At 43.6% G+C, this 25,372-nt stretch overlaps 6 protein-coding genes across 8 annotated transcripts in view; 3 read left to right on the forward strand and 3 right to left on the reverse strand.

Moving 5' to 3' along the window:
• Positions 1-568: 568 nt before the first annotated feature.
• Positions 569-16,328, reverse strand: LOC126556685 (tolloid-like protein 1). 2 transcript variants are annotated; one of them, XM_050212110.1, is made up of 12 exons: positions 16,028-16,274; positions 7,455-8,973; positions 6,074-6,322; positions 5,542-5,951; positions 4,107-4,252; positions 3,677-3,878; positions 2,914-3,175; positions 2,602-2,807; positions 1,697-2,343; positions 1,190-1,624; positions 856-994; positions 569-793 (listed from the first exon to the last, which is right to left on the reverse strand). In XM_050212110.1, exons 1-12 carry the CDS (start codon positions 16,188-16,190, stop codon positions 750-752), a joined length of 4,422 nt encoding a protein of 1,473 aa, XP_050068067.1. In that variant the 5' UTR covers positions 16,191-16,274; the 3' UTR covers positions 569-749. The 2 variants fall into 2 exon arrangements, with proteins under 2 accessions (XP_050068067.1, XP_050068066.1); XM_050212109.1 differs by having other exon boundaries at positions 569-994; positions 16,028-16,328.
• Positions 15,574-25,372, forward strand: part of LOC126559341 (calmodulin) — a 279,933-nt gene continuing 270,134 nt past the window's right edge. Inside the window, exon 1 of the mRNA XM_050215486.1 lies at positions 15,574-15,579. Coding sequence (XP_050071443.1) covers positions 15,578-15,579 — 2 coding nt within the window. The 5' untranslated portion in view covers positions 15,574-15,577. The remainder of the gene's footprint in view (positions 15,580-25,372) is intronic.
• The window catches only part of LOC126559276 (zinc finger protein 593 homolog), a 338,322-nt gene continuing 333,824 nt past the window's right edge, over positions 20,875-25,372 (forward strand). For both annotated transcript variants that reach the window (XM_050215407.1, XM_050215405.1), the window contains exon 1: positions 20,875-21,408. In XM_050215407.1, the coding sequence (XP_050071364.1) occupies positions 20,899-21,387 (489 nt within the window). In that variant the 5' untranslated portion in view covers positions 20,875-20,898 and the 3' untranslated portion in view covers positions 21,388-21,408. The remainder of the gene's footprint in view (positions 21,409-25,372) is intronic.
• On the reverse strand, positions 21,531-23,123 carry LOC126558337 (methionine aminopeptidase 1). The gene is made up of 4 exons (XM_050214338.1): positions 22,715-23,123; positions 22,048-22,633; positions 21,843-21,982; positions 21,531-21,784 (listed from the first exon to the last, which is right to left on the reverse strand). The coding sequence occupies exons 1-4, from the start codon at positions 22,878-22,880 to the stop codon at positions 21,552-21,554; spliced, it is 1,125 nt and encodes a 374-aa protein (XP_050070295.1). The 5' UTR covers positions 22,881-23,123; the 3' UTR covers positions 21,531-21,551.
• Positions 23,429-23,951, reverse strand: LOC126559233 (UDP-N-acetylglucosamine transferase subunit ALG13 homolog). Its single transcript, XM_050215361.1, has one exon. It carries the CDS (start codon positions 23,942-23,944, stop codon positions 23,429-23,431), a length of 516 nt encoding a protein of 171 aa, XP_050071318.1. The 5' UTR covers positions 23,945-23,951.
• Positions 24,789-25,359, forward strand: LOC126559445 (huntingtin-interacting protein K). The gene is made up of 3 exons (XM_050215606.1): positions 24,789-24,986; positions 25,064-25,171; positions 25,255-25,359. Exons 1-3 carry the CDS (start codon positions 24,834-24,836, stop codon positions 25,348-25,350), a joined length of 357 nt encoding a protein of 118 aa, XP_050071563.1. The 5' UTR covers positions 24,789-24,833; the 3' UTR covers positions 25,351-25,359.

Raw genomic sequence — 25,372 nt, forward strand, 5'->3', positions numbered from 1 at the left:
TCTAAGAAGTTTCTCCATTTAAGACTTATCGGTATAGGTTTGTAATGTAAATATAACTATATATATGTATATATATCTATGTATATATGTATATTCCGTTGGCTCATTAATGGCTGTTAAAATTACTTACTACAATTTTGGTTCACTGTAGAATACACGCAACGATCAACGATCGTTACTTTGCACGATAATTTCCTTGCAAACTTTTGCAACTTCATCCTAATCGATGTCTTTGCGCGCGCGCGCCTTTGTGTATGTGTGTATGTGTCCTATCTACACTTGGGTCATCTTTGCCTACTGAATCGTTCGTTTAACTTGATTGCCACCAGCGTGACGGTATCAAATCATAAGGAAACGGGTTTGCCCTTATCCAGTAACACACGGTTCTGGGAAGAGTTAAAAAATTGAAGCTATTTTACCCTCTTGCTTCTAATTGTTCCGCCACGCTCTGGTGGACTTTGAGCATTATTATTCGACGGAAGCGCGTTCGTTTCCTGCTCTGGATGCCATCAACAGTCAGAACAATAAGGACGGCAGAGCGGAGAGAAATAATGATAGGTGGATAATATGATATTGTCCATGTAGTGGCAGCTCGCGCAGGGTTGTGTTGGCCGGTGGTACCGATGGCGTATGCAACACCTTACGTGGCAAAGTATTTGATTATGTTTCAGTCGATCGCCTGAGATGAGCGTATATCATTGTGCACCGCGATGTGCATCTTAGTGTTGGTTGGTCGGTTTGGGTAGATCTCATAATCGATATCGTCGTCCTCCTCCTCGTCCATATCTTCGCCCTGTTTGATGAACACTGTTTTTAGTGAACCGGGAAACGGGATGATATCGGAACTATCAGAACCTTCTTCGTCGGTGGTCAGCACGTCATCGTTCGACTTGATCGCAACGTATGCAGCCGAGAAGCCCTTAAATCCAACGGTGTCGTCCGAACGGAATCGCACCATCAGCGCCTCATGCATCGAGATGATTTCCGGTGGATTCTACGGCCCGGTTGCGTACCCGATCCAATTGGTGAGGTGGCGAGAGAGAAAAAAGAGACAAAACACAGGCAACAGAGCACGGGACAAACAACATTGTACACCGGAAAAGGAAAAGCAGAAAAAAACAAAAAGCAAAAGCAAAATATAACGACAGAGCGAACTATATAATAACAAGCGTCAATGAATCGTACATACCGCATTGCCACAGTACTTTCCATGCAGGGGGCCACTCTCGTCGTCCAGCCCGCCGTATACCTCAACGTAATCGTACGAACACATTTTTTCCTCCTCCAACTCGAAGCTCAGGAACTTTAGCTGGACATTCTGGCCCGAATCGGCTACAATCGTCCACTCGCAGTCGGCACCGTTGTCATACATGCCCGAGCCAAATTTGATGTGCGAGTAGAAGTGATTCTTGACTTCGGTCGCCTTCAGCCGGCCACCACAAGCGGTCGAATGGCTCGCGAAGAAACCCTTCCGCTGAACGCTCGTGTCCGTGTTGAACACCATGTACATCTGATTGGACGAGGACGAGATCGGGTGTGGTATTTTGGCGCCACAGAACCTCCCCAAGGTGTGACTGTCCGGTGAGTTTCCGTCATAGATTACAATATGGTCGTAAGCGCATTCCTGTATAGTTGCAGTGCATCAAAAAATCAATTATCATGTGTCATTGTAGTCACTGTGGCTCGTTCTGCTTACCTGATGCGGTTCAATATCGAACACGTTAAACACCAACCGTATCCTATGGCCGGGTGTTGTGGTAAAGTGCCAGATGCAGTCCTTCTTTGGCGGATAGTAGTCCGGATAGTTCGGGCTAAGGATTTGGCCGTGCGGTGTAAAGATCTCGTGCTTGCAGCCACTCTCCTTGCAATCGTGCCCATTGTCGTGCAGCGTGTACCCGTTGCGGCAGGAGCAAACGTACGACCCGACTGTGTTTTTGCACTCCTGCTGGCATCCGCCATTGTTCACTGCACACTCATCAATGTCGGTAAAGTAAACAGCGGCAAAGCCCGTCTTCTGGATCGTCTTATCGGACTTGAAAACCACCCGTAGGATATTCCACTCGGACGTAATCGGTGCCGGTACGTTGTACCCACAGAACGAACCGTGCTTGTGAAGCGTCCCATCCGGGCTTTTGGACAGCACCGCCACATAGTCGTACTCGCATTCGGACGCCTGGTAAAACGTGTTGCCCTCCAGATCGAAATGGGTAAAGTTGAGGGTGATTTTGTGCTGCGGCAGTGCCACTATCTCCCACACGCACTCCTTCATGATGGGATACTCCTTCGGAAATGACGGTGACAGGATGGTACCGTTCGGGGTGTCCAGCTGACCACCGCAGGCATCTGCAAACACAAAAGCGAGAGCAAGTTTTTAGTGTTGGCTTCTAATCGGATCAACACCACAAATCAAATCCCTTTGTTTCATCCCAGATATATTTGTATCCTAACATCAGCAAACAACTCGATCCGCTTTCAATGGGTTTCACGACTCGCTTCATTGGATTTAAATCTTCAGTTAAGACTGTTGTATCGCACATTTTGACCCTGGACCTTGCAAAAATTTCGAGAATATAGTGCAATCTGAAAGCAGGAAGAACTTACTCTCGCATGATTTCTTATCGCTGTGTAGCTCGTAACCGATGTAACAGGCGCACTCGTAACCCCCGAGCGTGTTGATGCACTCGTGCTCACAACCGTGATCCATGTGCTCGCACTCGTCCACTTCCTTCATGAAGGTGGCCGAAAATCCTGCCTTTTGCACCGAACCGTCCGAGACGAACTTAACAAACAGTTTGTTGGACGTTGACCTAGATGGGATGTGGGACATGGAGTGTTATAACATTCTAAATCCACACAGGACAGCGAACATTGCCCGCGATAGCTTGTCTAGTAGGGATCTACACAGTTACTTACTTCATATCAGGTGGTATTTTGTAGCCGCAGAAAACACCAATCAACCGCGAATCGGCCGTACCGCCATCCCGTACCTCGACGTAGTCATAAAGGCAGTTATCGTGGTTTTCCACTTCAAACGATTGAAACTTTAAAGCGACCTGATAGTCTTTCGGCACGGTTATGCGCCAGATGCACTCCTTGTTCGGGAGGTAGTCGACGGGATAGTTTGGTGATTCTAGACGTCCGCCAGATTCGAGGTTCATGTCGCCGCCACAGATTGCTGGAAGGGAGGTCATAACAATCGTAAAAGCAAAACAAAGAACGATAAGCGTTATATCCTTGATGGGCAGCACGAACGGTAAACATTAAGATGAACAACGAGGAGAAAGCTATTGTGTGAGAAAATACATTATGGCGAGATGTGTCGCTGTCTGAGGTTCTTCACAAGGTCTTTCGAGAAATTCTTGGAATTTAGTATAAATACTACAGAGAGTTTCACAGAATTAGAGTCTCAACATGTTATAAAAAAAATTAAAAATTTGTTTGAATTTTCATTCAAACAATAAATACACAAAGTGTAACTATTTTTTTTTAGGACAATAACAATAACCATGAATAATTTTTCATCTGATTTTGCTGTTCTAAATACGATAAAACTCTTCCCTAAGCCTTTTATCTTTCCGACTTTATTTTGCCAAAACCCACTCTTTCGCTTCCTTTTCCTAGTTGAATTAATCCGGACGCTTAGTTATAAGACGTGACATTAAATATTACAATGCACCTTCGTAGTTGGCCGCAAAGCCCCGCATCGACGCCTGCCGGAAGGTGGTTGTGTACGTGAGCAGCATACGACTGCCGGTCGAGCGTATCAGCTCGTTCACCTTGCCGGAACCGCAAAATTTCCCCAATATCGGCGACTTGTGCCAGTAACCATCCCGAATTTCCAGGTAATCTGACCGGCAGCTGTTTGATTTGTAAATATCCTGCCAGCGGAGTAGACACGAGAGGGAAATGAAATCACGTTAGTCGACAAGAAATCATTTTTCCGTTTCCTTGATTTTGACCAGCTGTTTGGAAACCATGCTGGACGGAACACTTTCTATCGATTGGTGATTATTGAAATTGGGATGTTTTTTTGTTTAATGTGAGAAAAGTTTAGAGTATGTACTCGAAACTGAGAACGTCAATGTACAGGGCCCCAACAGACGTACCAGATCGGTTATGTTCAAAACTATCCTTTCGCCGTGCGTTGCCGTGATACGCCATTCACAACGTTCTGGTTCGGCCGGTGGTGAGGTGGAGTAGTACGTCGGGGAGGTGAAGCTGGCCGAGTTTTCCTGAAACGTTCGTCCACACTCTGGAAATGGAGAACAGTAGTAAGTATAAGTGGAACAGTACGATGCAGTCGATCAACCGTAAGAGGGTTTTTGCTCCGTGCAGCCATGAATGAAAAATCGCACCGGAATCCTAGGAACTGTTGGTGAGATTTTTCTAATTTGTTTCTTGTTCCGTCAGAGGATGAATGGGTTGCTGCATGGTTGAGCTTGATGAAGTTAGTGAAATGAGGTGCGTATTTTAGAATTCTGGAAACGAATGCAGTCATTATCTGAAGGGTTTGAAGTTGAAATTTCGTTACTGGTTCCGGACCATTAAGCTACCACTAAACATAGGCAGAGGTATGGGTTGTGGTTATAGGAATACCATCATCAACTATTAATCTTTAAACTACAAATTCTAGCATTCTTTAGCTGAAAAAATAAATTTATCCTCACAGCTTCGCTAGAAAAGCGTGCTTAGTTGTTGCTAGAATAGTAGACCATTAACACACAAGTTTGGGAAGAAAGTATTGAATCATATTAAGTTCCTTCCCACCTAGATTCCTAACAGGTTGGCTGATAAGTCCCCGGTCTGACACATAGATGGCGCCGCTAGTATTAAATGCATATTATTTTTATATAGCACCAACCTTCAAATGATTCGTGTCAAAATTTGACGTCTGTATGTCAATTAGTGTGAATATGTGAGGCTGAGCGTCTTTTGTCAAGCAACTTTTGGTTGCTTGACGAACGAAAAAAGAACGAAGAAGAAAAAAGTGTTGTTCCACCAAGACAACGCACCGTGCCACAAGTCATTGAGAACGATGGCAAAAATTCATGAATTGGGCTTCGAATTGCTTCCCCACACACCGTATTCTCCAGATCTGGCCCCCAGCGACTTTTTCTTGTTCTCAGACCTCAAAGGGATGCTCGCAGGGAAAAAATTTGGCTGCAATGAAGAGGTGGTCGCCGAAACTGAGGCCTATTTTGAGGCAAAACCGAAGGAGTACTACCAAAATGGTATCAAAAAATTGGAAGGTCGTTATAATCGTTGTATCGCTCTTGAAGGGAACTATGTTGAATAATAAAAACGAATTTTGACAAAAAAATGTGTTTTTCTTTGTTAGACCAGGGACTTATCAGCCAACCTGTTATATGCTGCACGTTTCATCAGAAGAATATAATCTGAGACATGTTCTGATTCACGATGTTCCTGTCATAAACCTTTCTTTCAGTGCACCATCGTGTATGAGAGCATATCAGAGGTTCCACCTTAGCTACCATTATAAGACCGCATTATCCCTCACTATCGGGCAGTGCATATACTTACTAGCACATTTGTACAGCAGGTTCGCTTGTGCGATGTCACCCTCACTCAAACGCAATCGTTGACCGATTTCGGGCCTCTTGCGGCCCGGTATTTCGATGGGAAAAATCGTATCCAAATAGGTACCCTTGGAGAATGTGTTGCGCGCGTAGTGCATTATCGAATCGTAGTCGTACGGCAAACCGAGCGAGTTAACCTCATCTTCGGTGAGCTTGTTGAAGTTGTATTCCTGCCCGACTACGATGTTGTTCTTCTCGATCACGACATGATTTTCCCGGTCCGGACGGGTATGCTCGTGCCAGAAACCGACCACGTGACCCAACTCGTGCACCACAATGCCAAATTTGTCGCAGTTCTTACCGATTGAAATGGCCTGTGGACCATTGCCTCGTTTGCCGACAAACGAACAGCAGCTATAGGGAAGCGAACGACAGTGTGTAGAGTAGTTTAATGGAAAGTCATTAGAATCGATCATCTTGCTTGCTTTGTTTCCCCCGTACAACCCCCCGTAGGCGATTTGCGTATTGCGTCTTACCCACAGGCACGCTCCGTGAAAACGATATAGTTCGGGTGGTCAATTGGATTGCGCTCGACGAACTTGATGCAAGTATAGTTCTCCCAGTGACGCATCGCCTGCCGGAAGAGGGCCTTATGCATGCCGCTAAAGTTCCCATCAATCTCGTACGGTATGACGCCAAAGTCCCATATTCGTTCCTTCTTTGCCGTAGCCGCCCGTGCCACACGATGATGTTGATGATTGTCCTCGGAAGCATAGTAAACATGGCTATGAGTTAGGAAATAGAATCAAATATTAAAATTCATCCGATTATGTTTGTATTGCGTAAATAATAATGCCGTAACATTCAGTTTCTGTGTTTAGTACTTCCATTTCAATTGCTACCAGAGCAAACAAGCCAGGGAAATCCGCGGCAGGCACACAATTTAGCTTTCGATTACATTTGTTTTATTAACAACTACGATTTTCATCAAGCGTTGTATTAAAATGCGGAATAAATAGATGTGGAACATCAGACTGATAGCCACATCAGCAAAAAAAAAAGGTTGCCAAAGGTATGTAAAGCTATAATAATAAACAAAATCGAATAAACTATTCAAAGCTTGTTGCTTCCCAAAAACTAAAAGTATTAATTAAGACACACACACACATGTATATTTTGGATAATGTTTAGCAGAAGCCCATAACTTTATAGCTACCCTTAAACTGGATGTCTCTTCGATTCAAAAGCAGAATAGAACGGTGGACCGTAAACACTGAAGAAAGTCAAATACAGCATATTTGAGCTTAGTATGAAAATTGTAATGAGAATCAATAACTTTTCCTAGTAAGTGAAGCAAATTTCCCATCTCAAGCATTTTCCTCGCAAAACTATTCAATATGCCCAACATTTATCCGCATTGGGTAGGATTTTCAGCCTTACAAACTGTTACGAATGATAAATTGAAATATCCTGCAGCAAAGACATCCCACATCTCTCCATCTCTTCTTCTTGGGATGGCTGCTGTACAGAAAACGTCGATGACATGGTACACGTTGTCATTCATCGCAATTCGTTACGGAATCATGAAACGTTCTCCATTTCAACACCATCCATTGCCACCGTGCAACACGGCGCAAAACGGACGGAACCGTGAGATTTAAGCTACATCACCACCATCATTACCTCCACCACCATTCCACTCAAATAGTACAAAACGAAGCGTGTCAAGCATTCCGCCAGCCAAGCACCGTTTACAAAGTTTCGCCAACGATGTACGGCGAACCTAACTGACGGGTGCAAACGCCATCCGAAGAGGCCACTTGCACCAAACACTTGACGGGCCAGGCTTGCAGTGCATTTTAATGTGTATGTGTGTGTGTGTGTGCGCGTGTATGAATGAAGCGGGGTAGAACGTACCTTTCAGGCTCGTCTTCAACAGGTACGTTCGGTTGGGATGGATCTTGAGCTCCCGGAGTTGGTGCTTTATGGTCCGGTCGGAAATGCAAATTCATGGCATTGTCGCTCTTGTCCTGCACCGACGTTTGGGTGGATTGCTTTTGGTAAGGCTGTTCGTGAAGGTGATGTTCAGAATGATGACGATGTTGCTGCTGCTGGTGGTGTGCGCGAGGATGATAGAACTGACCGTCGTATCCATCGTCCATCCACCCATTCCTGGCGCCAAAGTTGGCCATATCAACGGGCATGTTCTCCCGCTGTTCGTTGTTATTACCATCATCGTTGCCGTGCTTTCCGTGGTCGTTAGTGATGACATCCTCCTGATGATGTTTCCGTTTGCTGTCACCTCCAGCGCGACGTCTCTTCTTCTTCGGTGTACGGTTTTCTGACCTTTGTTCCACCGGTTCGTCTTGCTCGTCCTGATTATGTTGCTGCTGGTGACTCGATCGAAGATTGCGATCCCGCACCGAGTACGTTACTGTGCCCAGTTCGACACGCAAACGTTCCAATCGTGAGTGGTACGAATTTTTGTTGACCGGTCCATTCGCCGAAGACGGCTGCCCGGATGTGCTTTTAGTTGTTGGATCACCGATGCCAATGATACGTTCTACCGCATCCTGTAGCTTGGGATGCAGGGGAGACGAATGTTGTTGCTGCTGACGACGTCTGCGGCGGTGGCGTCTACGGGTACGGGTTTGTCCAGCATCTTGTTCACGGTTACCGCTCGTTAACTGACCGTTCTGCTCATTTGACGGATGCTGTCGTTGCATAAGCTCCACTGCAGGCGTACCTGTAACGGTAGATTCGCTACTGCCTGCTCGTTGACGGGAAGCTTCCGGATCGGCAAAGTGTCCTGCCACTGATACGGAAGCCATTGTTGTCGATGTTGTTGACGTCGTCGTCATCGTCGCCGTCGTTGTTGATAGTGTTTTCGTCAGTAAAGCAGATGTGACTACTTTCCTGCTGGCGTGATTGTTGCTGATAATATTATCGCTGATCGAATCGATAACGATGTCCTTCGTGTCGGACTGGATCCGATTATGGTCAATATTCCGCGCGGCACCGGTGGCATTTTTTTTGTTTGGGGTGGTAGTTTTTTTCTCACTCATCTTTTCCACCGCAGCTTCGGGCTCACGGCGCACAATGATGTTGTCCCGATTGTCGATGATGGTGGCCCGTACCGGAGGTTCACCGGAACTGTCCGTGATGGAATTTTCACTCTCGTACGATGTACCCGATGGGGAACGCCCGTACTGACCGCCGCTGTTTGATGTCATACCGGAGAGTGGTGTTGAGGCGCGTTGTTTCGTTTTCTTCCGTATCATGTCCGTCATGCCCTCCTCCTCTACCTGCAACCCTTCGAGGTACACCTCCTGCTTCAGCTTGACGATGTCCTGCTCGAGGCTCTTGTTCAACCGTTGTCGCTGCCATTCGGTTTCATAATTTACGTTCGGCATAGCGATGTCGCCCATAAATCCACCTGCAAATGCAACAAAACACGGAAGCGAAATGAAAGTGAGTGGGTGAGAAAGAGTGCCTTTACGTGTGATTAGAAACACCCGACAACCCAGTTTTCGCCAGTTCAATGGTGCTACCCGAACGTCACCCTCTTAGAAACACCTGTGCCTAACAGATAGTCCATAATCATATTTTGACCGTGTCCTCATGACCACATGCAGAACCCATTTATCACCTTTACATATGGGTTTACACGACCAACCTGCAGAACACACTGGTGTGCCATATGCCGTGTTTTGCACACTACAAAATAATACAACATACATTCCGAGAGCAAACTGGGACAGAAGACCAAAAAAAAAAAAATGAAACGGTCACATGAAGTACATATTGTTGGTGTACGTCATTCCTGGCAACTAGGAACATGACAACGTAATTAGGAATAACTGAAAAGTTTTACCAATTTACATTAGAAATGCTGTCCAAAAAATGCACCCATAAAAGGCGAAATCGTTAAATCTGATTTTTCTTTGTAGATTAACAATATCCACGTAGTTGGATGAGGTGTCGGCGACAGCATCGCCAGTCTTCACACCGGGGTTCAAATCCCATCTGGTTCGTCCCCCCGTAGTCAGGACCGACTATCCAAGCTACGTGGTATCAGCAAGTTTTGTAAGCCATTCAATGGCCGGCGTGACCTTAGAATTCGTTAATCTAAGAAGAAGAAGCTGGATGAAAGATCAGTAGACACTACGGTGGAATAGTCCAGATGGGATTTTAACCCGGTACTGCCATGTGAAGACAGGCGTCGCTTTGGCATACACCACCGAGCCTTTTAAAGTTGATATTTTAAAGCAGCTTACTGCTTCCGAATCTCGTTGTGCTTGTTTGTTTCTTGAAGCTACGACAGTACAACTCAAATATTTAGATTCTCTTGCTCTGGACATGAAATCCCTCAAAAACTGGCGAATATTGCGTTCAACAGGAAAATTTGTTGGAGACGTATGTAAGAAAGGATAATAACGAAGCTGTAACAAACGGGAGGATTATGCGCTATTCACGGAGTGAATAGTGGGTTGGATTGATTATAGCATAAAAATGACTCCGTAAAATCTGTATAGGTCATGGACAGCGGCAACTTCTCTGTTGAGATACAGTGATGACATTAAAAAGTGTGCACCATAAAAGCCAGGATAAACGATTGAAAGACGACTCAGCACGGAGCTGTTTCGGGATAAATAATTTCGGCAGCAAGCCAAAAACGCTCATAATATTTATTCTCCTTCAAAATATTATTCTAAATCATTGGAAGAACCCAATTGCTTGCGTTTGATATTTTATTGCTGCTATTGAGCTATTGATATTTTTCTTGAAAAAGTTATGACTGTGTATTTGTTATTGTAGACGCATATAATTATTTTGACACAACGAGATAAATTAAGATAAGCAGTTTTAAAATCTATGGCAATCATTAAGGTCAGAAATTGGCAAAAAAACCTTTAAGTCGCCCGCATATAAAATATTTCAACAGTCTGGGATGGCGTACACTATGTCATTATTAAATACTGACAATAGTAAAGGTCCTAAAATGCTGCCTTACGGGACTCCAGCGGAATTCGTGAAGGGAACAGATAAAGCATCATCTATATACACAGTAATGTGTCGAAAAGCTTTGCAGTGAGCTGTAAGTCAAAGAGTCGAATGCAGCACAAAAATGCGTATAGAAAATATCAACCTGTTTTCCGTTGTCCAGCAGAGGGTTCTAAAATATAGAACCAAGGATGCACACGGCCGATAAGCAAAGTGATCTATTATGTAATATTTCTATATAATGAACATGAAAATTAAATTTTCTTGAAATGTTACAAGATACTGCCCGAATTTGCTGCGGTCCGGATTTCCGTTCCTGCTTTCTGCACTCTTTGCCCATTTCGGTAATTTTTGAACCGATTTTGAGTCTTTTATTTTTTGTAAATAGTTAAAAGAAAGACCTACGCAAAAATAGCAGTAAAAAGAAACATGACTGTGCAGCTAGGCTAAGAAAAACGTTCTCAAACTCGAACAATTGTTCGTAGCTAAGCTGTCCGGATATTCGTTGAAGTCACTGTTGAAGACGACATTCCCTTGCAAAGGGACTAGCGTTCGACATGTACGCTATTGAATTATTCTTAAATATTGTTGTGATAAGCAGTCAAACAACTTTATTGCTGATTGCTGATGCACACTTTATGAAAATTTCCATCATTGATTTCCTATGTATCTTTCATATAAGTTGACCAATTGCTCAGCATCTACACTTTGGAAGCAGGTCAGAAACATTATCTTACTTTCGAAGTGATGCAAGAACCCAAAAAGGCACGATGCCCATTCCTCTGGTTATAAATGGAATTCCTTCGCTAGAATGAGATAATTTTGGGGTCTAATTCAATTTTCAACATACGTCAAGAATTGCTCGGTGCTCGACACAGTTGTTGCGCCACCTCCTGCCATGTTTTCATTCAATGGAACCGATTGACTGCAACCGGAAACTATCCGTTTCGAACGGTCAAAAACCGGAACTCAACCCATCCCATTGCCTTCGTGGAATTGTTGTGGCCTTCCTACTCTTTTCGAAACGGGTAGTTAGTGGTCTTGCTATTGGGCTAGAACATAAATTAGGAATAAATTTGAATCAACCGCATAATGTTGAACTGACCAGCAATTCGAGTATTGGGTGTAAGAGTGTCGTTCGTTTCAGTTGTTGATTTTGCTCTCCATCTTTTTTCTTTTTTTTTTACTTATCCTGTGTTCGGTAGCCAAAACGTACAGAAACACACAGCGCAGCATAGAACGAAATCAACCGAATGCAAGAACCAACGGGCATTTCTTTGTGTTTCGGGTTAATGCAACCTACATGTATGCTGGATGCACGGATGGTCAACCGTTCAACACACTTAGGTGTATGGTTCTTTGCAAATGTGCTTCTTTCCCTGGAAAAATCATTCCCCCCGGGGGGGGATGGTTGAAGTAGTTGAGCATCAAGTACAAACAGGAGAAAGTTGGCTGAGGCGGGCTGAGAACAAAAGCGCATATGTGCATTTAATTGCATTTCATTCCTTCTCGTACTTCGTCTCTTCCGGCACCTTCTGCTAGGCGCCCCAAAAATCCAACCATATTTAGCTTCACCATGGTCTTGTACACATGTACGGTACATATGTTTTCCTCTACATGTGGTTTGATGATTTTTTGTTTGTGCGAGGTCTCAGCTGGGAAACGAAACCCTAATCCAGCCTCGCTTTTCCATCATGTCCACACGCCCGAGGACAATATGCTACCTATACGACTGAAGGGTGAGTGTGAATTTCGCATGTAATTGAGTCTCAGGAAGTGAGATACATTTTGGGAAACAAATCGTTAGAATGAGCATTAGACGGTGGTCCATAACGCCGTGAGTGCGTCTGATGAATGCGACAGATTTGACTCCCTGTAACACAATCAGCAAATTAAACTAGGTCATTTGAAAATGGTGTACTGTGTTCTGCACTGAACGATGCCACAAAGCATAATGACGGTTTTAGAAAATTTGAACAATTGTCATTGATTCAGACAATTACAACTTTACTTCTATAAACCATCCGTTGGATAGTTTCCCTATTTGAACCATCCAGAGCTTTATGACTCAATAATATGACAGGCACGACGATCCTGACGAGATTTCAACCTACTTGGAAACGCGCTCGGGAATCGTTCGTTGCCAACATTTATATTCAGCCTACTGTGCTACAAGCCTAACCAAATGTGTACTTGTTGCTTACGAAGCAATTAAAATTCCGTGCACAATATTCGAAGCTTGCTCGAAGTGGCTAATTTCCAACCTGCACAGCAAAAACACAGCTTTTCCACAAGCGAAAAAAAAAACGCACCAAAAGAGACAAAAAGACACAGCGCGGCGTATCGCCATCGCTAACATCCACTTCATGGCTCAGGCGCACAGCAAACACTGTCTTTCGGAGGTGGAATGATGATAAATGAGAATTAATTAAATTATAACCGTAGCAGGGCTGCGGCGCACGCGAACCCATTTAAATTGTTCCGCTCACCCAAGAACGCATATTGCATAGCGGTTACGCCGCCTTTCCATATTCCATTCAATTCCCTGGAAAGCCAGAAGTACATGTGGACACACACAAAAAAAAAGAAGAATGCACACACGATGGCAGAGAAGCACAAACACTGTTATGTATGGATGCAGGACAGCATCTCTGGGAGTTGAATTGAATCATCAACGGACGATGGTACAGTGTGCCGCATACCGAATACAACCAAACCAACTACTACTCAACTCCGAAAGTGGACGTCCCACTATGTTCGAATATCACCAACTGGGATACACAAAAGCGCGACAACAAATTAAGAAATAAAAATACATACACCCCTAATTGTATTGTTTCTTATTACGATCGATTCAAAAACAGAGCTTTTAAAATTAAATTTAATTCGAAAAAGGTGTGTTCATGTTGAAGCGTTGATATCGTTCACAAATTTTCGGTATATTTCAAATTTGTATAACATGTACGAGAAAGGTTTCGACAAACAAAAAGCTAAAACAACCAGAAAAATATGAAACGGTATAAATAGGAGAAAATTTCATTACCAGAACGTATGGTTTGAATTCGTTTATTGATTTAACAGATTTATTACCTTAAAAATAGTTTTAGTGAAACACAACGATGAACCACACTCTTGAGTAAATTGAGCCATAGCTGGAAGCAATAATAAATGATTCGCCAATTTTGCCGATAGGTTACCATATAATTCAAACCATCCTTAAATGTTCCCACGCTTTATGAAAGCATGGGATAATTAAAACATATTCCCCAACCCCGGCAACGGACCATTATGCAATCTTTTAAAGTGGTCTTTTCATCCATGGCCAGGCCATGCTTACATATGGTGAGGGTAGGGACCAAACATAAAATAAAGGAAACAAATTAGCAATTCAAATTGGCGTTTCTCGCACGTGCTAAATGTTTATCGCTTCTAGTTATCTAGTGATGAGAGTTTATTATTGAGCGTGCTAGTAATGGCAACGGCTTAAATGGTATTGCGTTTAGCAATGTCCAATCAGTGGAGCAATCCTTTGTAGTATAAAATAGAGAGATATGCACCACTTTCACATCACCGTTTATCGCGTTCATTAGCGTCACAGATCAGTACGGTAGAGGTCATGGTAAGATAATACACTATTTAGCTTGGAACATATTAATGCACATGTACTTTGAAGAGCATACTACTTTCGCTGTGTTTCCAACCCAATTCCAATTCATGGGCACAGACAATTGCATGGAATATCAGCAAGAGTACAGTCAATATGATAACGTGAATTAGTAAAGGACACTCGATGCCATAGTAAAGAACTTTTTCGGTCACCATAGCATACTATGCACAAATCTGTTTTTTATCTTAAACATTTTTTATCTTTCACATTTTTGCCTATTTTCAAACACCAGCGTCAATAGTAGAGTGTTTCGAAACTTGAATCCCATTACGTAGTTGAACCGTCGAATTCATATCCTTCATATCCTCGTGACATTTGTTGTTGAGGTAAAGCTGTTTAAGAGACCTTGTTATTAACTCGGGCTCGGGAAGCTCGGGCGATGCTTTAAAAAAGTTTATTTCCAACCCAGTAATTTTTGAGTGCTATTGGAATGCCGGTCGAACGATATCTTGATCGGAATATCAATCTAATCCGGATAGATCCGGACTATTGAGTATGCTACGCTGATTCAACTGCAAGAAGAAATGCAGTGACGATGGACAATAATTTAAAACCAAATTTATATCCGTTTTTAAAACTGCTGCATTCGATACTTCTATTCGGTCTTATTTTATGGTTTTATGTGCTATGACCATGTTTTCATTAGAATAGAAAAAGAGTTTTGAGAATCGATTTCAGTGTTTGTTTCACAGTTTGGAAAAGGGAGCGACTCCAAACCAATATTAATTGTATCTAGTTTGGAAATTAGGTTTTAGTTTTAAGCAGTATGACCACGTCGTCCCCGAAGAAATTAAAAAAGGGTTTGTTTATTTCCAGTGTTTTTATAGGCTGGCTGTAGCAACGCCTGCTATGTGCAGGATATTTGATCCCTTCCGGACCATCACCCAGAACACAAGGCTGACTTCTCGGGGATATAGAGCCAAAGCAAGAAGAAATAGAATGTTTTTTTGCATAGTCAACATAAATTATTGTATAAAATTATTTCTGAAAATCAAACGGTAGTTGCAAAAGATACGACAATACGACTCAAACCGTCATACTTAGAATAAATAAAAAGTTGCAAAAGATATAATAAATTAAAAGATATCGTTAAAAAACTGCGGCACAAAAACATGGATATCAAAAATATTTGTTTCGATATTTTGAAACATGAAAAATAAAATCTCGGCAAAACAAAATCTCGGGCCTAAACCAACAATATTTTTAGGCTATCGTCAATGTAAGGTTAACGGGTCAAAAATTTCCGTGATACCCTGTACGTGGGGAAGACTCTAGCTGCTTGGATCTCTAAAGTACATTTAAGCCATTGGTTCTATTATCTCTTTGAGATTTATTACAAAAGAAATTATTCATTTTCAATTCTATTGCAATGATACTTTAAACGTTTTTCAGAAGAACCAGTTAATATAGCTAAACCGAAATATTAAAAAAAATTATAATAAGTATCGAAAGAGATATGAAAAAACCCCCTGATGATAATATAAATGTACAAAATCAACAACGATCACCTTCTGCTACTTCTTTGGTTCTATACAACATCTCCAGAGATTTTTAACGGGCAGTTCTGGTGTATGTGACTTGATTTTGCCCGTCTTTGATTTGGATGTGGCTCCCTTATATGCGTAATATGTTTAGTAACATATTTTTCAGAATGTAACAATTTCTATCTAATATAAGACCAACTGATTTACACGCCATTTTGGCATGGTGTAGAGTAAAAAAAAAGAATCTGAATTCCTTCTGGTGTTTGCTAATGTCATCAACGCAAGGTACCACCGTCCTTCCGACCGTTGCCAGGCTACCGTCATGGTTTACTTACTCGATTTGCAAGGATCCATGTCGATGTCACCGGAGATGCTTTTCGGAAAGCGCGCATCGAGCAGCTCATCAATCGTGTACCGGTGCTGCTGATGGCGCTGTGTTATCAGCGTCTCGTTCAACTCCAGACCTTCGGTAAGCTGATTAATGAAAATGATCACCATGACGATCAACGCCCATCGAGCAGATTCTACCGGCGCTCTGTACGGTTTATGGTTCCGCACTAAATCCGACACCGGTTGCTGCCGATGGTGCAGCCTTCGGCGAAGGTGTTGACGGCGTACCGAAGGATGAATCATCATTGCTTTTTCTCGCTCAGCTGCTCCCTGTTCCGAATCCTTCACATCCACAACGCGAAGAGGCTATGGAAAAGGTTTTTTTCTTTTCGTTTGCTTCTTAATTTTCTTTGCTATTTCACTTCACGTATCCTCTCTATTTTTCTTTCCTCTAGCTGCACCACCTGTTTCACACTAATGCCAAGGGATATTCGGCCGGTTTGGTACTCCGTTGTTCAGCAATAACCACGTGTCGAGGTTACATTATTGACTGGTTGAAACTGATGTGGCAAAAGTAGTACCGGAAAGTACCTGCTAGCGATTGCGTACGTGCACAATCTCGTTTTCCGGACGCGGGCACACTGAAGCTCATCGAACCGAACCTGTCACTGTGTTGTGGGACACTTTTTATTTCTTTTTGGTTTCCTTTTTGCACTTCACTTCACTCCACTAAACTTTGGCTTATCCTCTAGCCCATTCGCATAGACGCACTATAAGCGTTATATTGATTTTCCCTTATCTTGCCTAAGGATCATCATTTTTGAACGTTATTGTCCAACCCAGCACAACTTCTACTCTGAAGAAGAAATGAAAGCAAACACATTTCGTTGCTGAACGATATCTTTCAGATCCCTTTCGGTGCAAAGTATTTTGTATCCTAATTTAGTGCCATCCTCCAAAACATATTTATTTACAATTGATTTCTGTTCTTAAAGTATTCCAGCAAACATGTGCTAACGAAAAGTAGCAACATTATTCGAACATCTGCAATATTTATAACGCAAGCATTCATTCGAAGCGAACAATTGACCTACGGGCACGTGATCTCAACGCATTAGAAAGATATGACGGTTAACGCAACCGTATAACTTCGTGATAAAAATAGCTGCGAAATTAGAAGCTTCTCCAGAACGAATTGTTCCGTTGGGTGCGGCAAAATATTTCATTACAGCATCATCGTTGTTCATGCGTTGTGTTGCATGAAACACGTGTGACTAATATGGCTTCCGACGTCCCAAAATCGTAATTTGCAGACCCATGAGGTCGTTTCATCAAATTCGTTTCACACAGAACTAAACTTTGTCGGTCGGAATGAAAGAGTCGCCCGTTCTGCATTCTGCCGAAAGATGCGGTTTGCGAGGAGTCGGTTGCCAAGATCAGACTATAAAGGAAGGTTGGAGTGAGAAGCATGTCTCCTGAAACATTCACATACCCAATTTACCCATCAATAAAAACTCTCGCTCGTCCGAAAGGCGAAGGATCCACCCAAAAAGGGAAAGCGTTTACATTCGTACAGTACAGCACAGTAGTGGCCTTATACATTCCATCCCATTCCCTGCACCAAAAGACACCAAAGAAAACCGCGACGTTTAAGGGCCACAAACGGGGGATCCTTTTGCGAGTGCCTTGTCTGGTTTGAATAGGTTCGCCAGTCGCAAGAAAAGCGGTTGCGAAGGAGCGGCTTTGGGTGTGCAGTCCTCGACCGTTTTCGCGTCCAATGGTCCAATCGCAAGGTTTTCTAGCAACCCTTCTGGCAAGATGAGCTCTGCTTTGCTTGCAGACCGAACCTTCCAAAAAGAGACCCTTGTGTGTATGTTTGTATGTGTGCGTGTAATGACTTTGTATTTTCTTTGAACAACAAACTTGCTTGTATGTTTTTGCAGGTTGTGCTACGGAACCGAATCAACACAGCATCCATAACAGATTCTCGGAAAGCGTGTAAACAATTTGATGAGTGTGGCGAATCCTTTCTGCGATAGAGAAGCGGTGAGAGATAGAAACAGCAGCGATCGAAAATCAGTTGAGTGATTGGGATTGGGAAACGCTGGACGTTTACGAACCAGCGTTTCATCTTCTGCAGCTGAAAGTTTGATTTGTCGCCAATTTGAGCGTTACATCATCCCATGATTTTCCACACGCCTCACTAGCTGATGGTTAGAGATGTGGCGAATGGGTTCGAAAACAACCCTGCAAGCTTTCCTCCTTTTCATGCCCTGCTATTTGCCAGATTCCAAATTTCCCCGTTGCTGACGACAGGTCCAATCGCTCCAAGCGGGCGCTGATAATGTATATTGGTACCGCTCCGAAATTGACTTTCGCACCCGTCACTCTCGTAGTGCATCCATAACCACAAACAACCGTCTTTTCTGTCCATCAAAGTATGAGCATCCCGTATCAACAATAACACCACCGAGAGGCACAAACTGCGCCCTGTGTGTATAATATATAAACAAAACGCAATCGCCTACTGTCCATCCAAAACGACCTTTGCTGATGATATTTGCGTTGGCATGCTGGGTTTCGGGATAACCGTTGAGGGAATTATTTCACCAAGCCCATCATCAACAACAATAAAGCAGGCTGCAATGCGATGTGGAAATGTGTGAGGACGAAAAACTCCCCTTCCAACCAGCATACGCACACGCGTACGGAGCACTTGATTTGATTGATGAGTGGCGTTTGTATGTGCGGAAGATGCAAGAGATGAAGACAGGTGGCCACCCGACCATTCGTACACAAATGGATGGGAAATAAAGCGAAGGACAACGAAGATTGCGTGATTGTTTGTGTGCTGGCGTCAATCATTAGGGTAATTAAATTTTCCTGTCACTTAGCGTTTCAGGCTGTTTTTGGTAATGTTTATAGTGTGGGTGCGTGAATTGATGAAAAGGATCTCCGCGCGTAACGGAACACGTTATGCGTGTAGAACAATTGTTGACAACCGACACGCACACATGACGAGAAAAAGGAATCGAAAAAAAAACAAAACACAACCGGTTGATGACGGAGGAGCATCATCCGAAAGATGGATTGCCAAACGCAGTAGTCTTAGTTGCACGGTGTGCTCACACTTCACATTCATCGAAGGAACCAATCATCAGCACAATAATAACACCAACAACAGTAGCGGCAACAGTAACAGTAAAAGAGGCACAAGAAAAAAAGCCTTCAAAAAAAAAAAACAAACATTGCTGCCCTCTCGGAATCCTCTTCCCGGCGCCGTTCGCTTTTGTACCACGGCCAACACATTCCTCCGCGCACTTTCTCACACTACCACACGACCACCTATGGGCATGTTCCTCACCCGTCCTTCCGTGTTGTTTTTGTGCACTAGTTCTCTTCTCGACTTACGCGCCACACACACGCCACGAACGACAGAACGAGCGTTCACGGTCCCTTACGCACGACGGCCACTGATGATATGCGCACTGATAAGAGAGCTAGCATCTCCCGCAGCATCAGACAGACAGACAGCCAGACAGGAACGTTTGTAGAAGGTGTCCGTAGGGAAGACAAACGGCGCTGTTGGCGAAATCGGGCTGTTGCTATACACGGTTCTATTATACGAAACTTCTTTTCGAATTTTACTGCACGATGCGTTTGTTTCACACCATTATTCACTGGGTTTTTGTTTTATCACCCCTCACAGCGAGCAAGTGAACTCGGTCGGTATCGGAAACTGAGGAAAAAACGGGGGCAATAATTAAACGAAAAACCAAAGAAAACGGAACGCTCTTTGTCGCCGTATTGATGGACGGTACGCGAGAGGTAACGAGGACGACGTACTATGTACACACGTCTGGTATGAACGGCGAGGACGACACGGCGACGACGAAAGATTCGAAACAAAACCCGGGTGTAATCACATAACTTCCGAAAAACGTTGCGCACACGAAAGCATCCGAACGAAAACTGACACTGAGACTAGCGCGAGGATGGTGCTGATTCTGGATGCTGTGAAAATAAACAGTGTCCGGCACACTGACAGCATAGACTTGCGGTAGGTTCCGAAAATTACGTTTCTTCTTCTTCTTCTTTTCTGGATGGTATTATATACAGGATAGTTTTGTGAGAAACATTGAACAAACCAAAACGATTTTAAGTAACGGGACACGTATGTGACAAGAGAGAGAGAGAGAGAGAGAGAGAGAGAGAGAGAGAGAAGAAGAAGAAACGGAGCTCATACCTTTTTACACAGGTGTGTGCATTACTGTTTTCGCATGGGTAGCATTATGTCTCTATTGTACCGTCGAATGATCCCCGATGAAAGTATTGCACCACCCTCTTCAATCTAGTTTACGCTTCCTTCGAGCGATAGGCAATCAGGTATACCACAACTACAACAATGGCATAGAAATTGCATGTAAATAGCTATAAATTGTTGTATCGATATTTTTAAGAATGTCCTCAATAGTAAAATACAGAAAAATATAATTTGGATGAAGTATTTATTTATTATTATATATGACGGCACGTTGGCGTATTGTTATTTGGAAGAGGTATAAAGCATATAAAATATGATACGCAGTCACGCCAATCTTCGCATGTTGTTCCTACATGTATATTGATGCATATCGAGCTCAAAATCATAAAAAACGCTCATTTCAAATATCTAGCGAATAGGTCTATTTTGCTGCATGGGTAAAAAGGAAATTTTGGCATTAGTTGGTTGTGAACTGTCAGTCACACCACGAGGTAAAATCAAAATAAACCTGTGCTGGTTTGTTTTCGTTTCGGCCAGAAGTAGGAAAACTTTACCCATATTCTGCGAGAAACTGCTGATCTACAGCGAAAAACACAGCAAATCGATTGCAGAATGCCGTACGCCAGAAAGAAAATGCACAGTGGAGACACACATCTCCGACGCCGGTGGCGATTGAGAAATAGACGCAAGGATTTGGACGAAATCGATACAGATCTGAAGACCGATCCGGAAAAGTTGCTGCAACAGGAGATTGATCTGGACAAGCCAGGCTTTGGCCAGTTTTACTGCATCCACTGTGCTACCTACTACATCAATGATCAGGCGCTTCAGGCACACTTTCGTACGAAGGTGCACAAACGCCGACTGAAGGCATTGGAAATTGAACCTTACACCATTGAAGATTCATTGCGTGCAGCAGGGCAGGGCAGTTTTGTACAACCGCAAAAGCGAAAGATGGAAACACAACCCTGTCTAGCGGACGTGGAAGCCGGAAAACGGATTAAGATCGACACGGTGATGGAAGACGAGAAACCAGCCAAGCAAGAGTTATCGAAATCGAAAAAGTTTACCGATTACAAGAAGGTGCTGGAAGAACTCTGAATAAATTGCGACGCGACAAGTGTAAATGAGAGAACGACGTTGAGTTTATTTCAAAAGTAACATGTGGGGGGGGGGGGGGGGGGGGGGGGCGAAAAGGGGTATGTACTATGGATCCTGGGAAACACGACAGATCGTTATTAGAATGTCCTTTCGCCAGTTCCATTCTACATTTGGTCCATAAAGTGTGGATTGCCGGTTTCATTTCTTCGCTTCGTTAAAATGTCGCAACCGGACTCTGTGACGAGCAGCGTGTGCTCAAACTGAGCCGAAAACATACCGTCAGCAGTAACTGCAGTCCAGTCATCTGGCCAAGATACATCTCGCCAAGTTCCTTCCGATATCATCGGCTCGATGGTGAAGCAGTGGCCTGGTTTCATAACGCCAACAGCAGAATTTTCTGAAATGAATAACCTCGTTTAGAGTTTACATGGGACTAGATGAGTAGTGGCACTTACTGGCATAATGAGGTACATTCGGCGCGGTATGGAACAATCTATGAATGCCATGTCCACAATAGCTCTTTACAACGCTGTATCCATGTGCATGCACATGCTTCTGTATTACGTTTCCGATCTCACGATAACGTTCGCCGGGCCTGAAATGAAACCAAAATGTGTTACGTCCAATGTCCACACATCACCAAATCATGCTCTCACGCACTTTACGATTGCGATCGCTTTCATCAACGCCTCGTGGGTAACTTGTACCAGCTTTTTGTGCTGCTCCTTCACATTGCCAACGAAAAACGTTTCGTTCAAATCACCGTGAAACCCACGATGGTACACCGTTACATCCACATTGCACAGATCGCCATCCTCCAGCGGACGCAGATCCGGTATTCCGTGACAAATCACCTCATTCACCGAAGTGCAGCAAGACTTCGGGAAGTTATAGTAGTTCATCGGGCTCGGATAGCATTCACGCTCAATGCATGCCTCATGTACGGCCCGATCGATTTCATCCGTCGTCACACCGACACCACAGACGCGTGCCGCTTCGTCCAAAACCTCGCGACCGAGCTTGCAGGCCACCCGCATACCCTCGATCTCTTCGTCGTCCAATATTTTGATCGTATTATTCCCCCGCAGTGCCTCTTCCGACTTAGATCGGCCTTCCTTGTGATCGGCATAGTCCGGTCTTGGGATGGATGCCGGTACGGGGCGCCGCGGAGTCTGTTCGAACGGTCTCAGCTTGCCGGTAAACGTGTAGTAAGGCCACGGATTGTACGCATTCGTTTCCTTTCCCTCTGTGTTAAAAAGTCAGACGTGCAATGTTTGATGAGTTATTTATACTTCCGGAATTGTGTTGCACCGCGGCAAACACTTACTCGCAAGCAGATGAATAATTTTATGCTCCTTCCAGGAACCTTTGAAACAATCTTGACTACAAAAGTACGACCCTTGGATACCCATCTTCAGGCACACCGGGCACTGTAGGGTGGCGGACTTTTCGCAGTCATCGGTGCCGCAGAGATGCTTCGCAATATCACTCATTTTTCTTTCCTGCAGACACGCTTAAATATCGAAATGATCACTGGGCAAAACTAACAGTACAAACGAACACCGGGAACTGATGTAAAATGCAGGCAAAACACAGCACCACAATTACCTAACTTGTAACGAAGGAAAAAGTAACTGACTAGACCTTAAAAGAACAAGAATTCGCTCGATTTGCCTTTATTTTCCTCCGTTTCCTCCCTTTCTTTCCCCTTTTTGTTGTCTTTCTTTTGCTTCGCTTTGACATCGTAAACGTCAAACTACGAAAACGAAATTTCCGTTCGAACTCCCTAGCGCTTGCGTGCGCGCTAGTAGTGCGCAAAAGTTATTATTATGTTCTATTCAGTTTATTTCCAAAAAATTTTCTTTCTTTAAAGCGTTGCACTGTTGCGACTAGAAGGACGAGCCATTCAAGTTTCATCGGTTTATGTAAATCACGTTAAACAATTGATCACAATACGCAAATACCCCCCCAATAACAACAATAATAGTTGTTAAGCCATCACATCGTAGATTTTCTCTGCCGGTATGCGGGACGTACACCACTATCTGAAGCCCATAAAAGCATCCAAATGATTTACGAAGCTATCGAGAGCAGCGGGTGCTAATTTTTCCAATTGATTCAACTCGCATTCCGCCAATGTCTTGAGCAAGGTGCGCGGTGTACAGTAGAAGAGATTCTTGTCCCTGCTAAGCCGTTCAGCCAGCTCAGTTTGATGGTTGTTCATCAGTGTTTCGTTTACGACGACAATCAAAGGTTTGCCGGCTTCCAACACTTCTATGCAGCTTCCGGCACCGGCATGACTGATCACCAGATCGGCTCTGCTTATATCGTCCCCAATGCTGCTTTTGAGTCCGTAAGCAGTGAGTCGGATGTTCGTTAGACCGTTCGCTCGTTCCACGTTGGGATCTTTCCCTTTTCCAAACTGTACTGTGAGCGATTCGCAGCCCAAGACCGATAATTGCTCCAAAACGGCAGCCGAAGTTACGATTTGTACTAAATCCTCGAATTCAGTTGTGCCCACTGTCACAAACACGCTCCTGTACAGTTTTTTCATCATTTTCGTAACAAAATCGTGGCTGTTCAACTTGTTCAGGTGAAAACGATGGACAGAGTGGCAGAGCGTAATCCTTATCAAAATTGCATGAAAAACGTAAACAAGTGGTGTGGTACGCGCTTTGACGAAGCACTAACTGAGGAGATGCATATGGTCATGGTGGATGAAATACATCAATGTAACTATTTGCCAGTTATTTGTGCATTGAATGTATGGAAATTATGTAGCTGAAAGCGAAAAACTCACGCCCTTTTTACATCCGTGACAAAAAAAAAACAATTGAATATGGAAGACTGTTAATATTTTCCACGTTGCACAGTAGGTAATTGGATGGACACAAATTCTCACACATCAGCGATTGTGTCGGTTCGACACATGGGTAGACCAAGAAACTCCTGCATCAGAAACCAAGTATGGGACCCTGACTGTAAAGATTTAAGAAACCGACGTTGTTACGAGTGTTACCTTGATACTGTGGGTTTGCTTACGGCACAATAGTCACGATTTCCTCACTTCAAGTGGAACGTGTTTGATAGAGAACTTTCTGCGATCTACGCTCCCACATTGACATGAAGAAAGCTAAAGTGTCGAGAGTCCACATTCGAATTAGGAAACGGTAATCCGTGTATTCCAAAAAAAAAAATTGAAAATACTCCCATCACCGAAGTACCCACGTAGCTGTAATATCGCTAAACTCACGAACCGTCTGTTCCTGTTTTTCGTAGCAACTGTATTCACCTTGCACCAGTTGTTATGACAGTTGCGACCTGCTGTCAAAGAACCGTGCAAGTGTGGTCGCCGTGTTTTTGTAGATTGATTTCATTAGTTTGCTGCTGTCGGGAGTTTTCAGTAAATAAATTAGTTAATACAGCACCCTTGCCTATAGCACAGAATGGCTGATCCTGAAGCGGTGAACGGCGTCGATGATGCAACCGATAAAAAGCAGAAAAAGTCTTCTAAACACGATGGCGGAGCGGCCGATTTGGAACGCGTCACGGATTACGCCGAGGAAAAGGAAATTAACGCACACAATTTGTGCTCTAACGTGAGTAGAAGATAGATAGAAGGTAGTTTTTTATCGGTCATCTTGTAAGTCACTCATTTAATTGTATCTTTCCATAGGCTGCAAACTTGTTCGAAGATAAACGTAACAAAGAAAATGAGGAAAAGCTTGCCATGGAACGGGAACTGCAGAAAGTTCACGTGAAAAAGGAGGACATAGAACTGATCGTAAGTAGTGTTGAGAACGCAAAATGCGACTCTTGTATCGAGACAGTGCGCATACGTTGATTACTGCATTCGGATATTTGTAGATTCGCGAAATGGAGATTACCCGCAGTAAAGCTGAGCAGACGCTGCGTGTCCATCGGGGCGATGTGGTAGCTGCTTTGGAAGCGCTTACCAACTGAAATCCGCCGGTATTTCCGTTGC

Source organism: Anopheles maculipalpis, chromosome 2RL (genome assembly GCF_943734695.1).
Source record: "Anopheles maculipalpis chromosome 2RL, idAnoMacuDA_375_x, whole genome shotgun sequence".
Classification (NCBI taxonomy): Eukaryota; Metazoa; Arthropoda; class Insecta; order Diptera; family Culicidae; genus Anopheles; species Anopheles maculipalpis.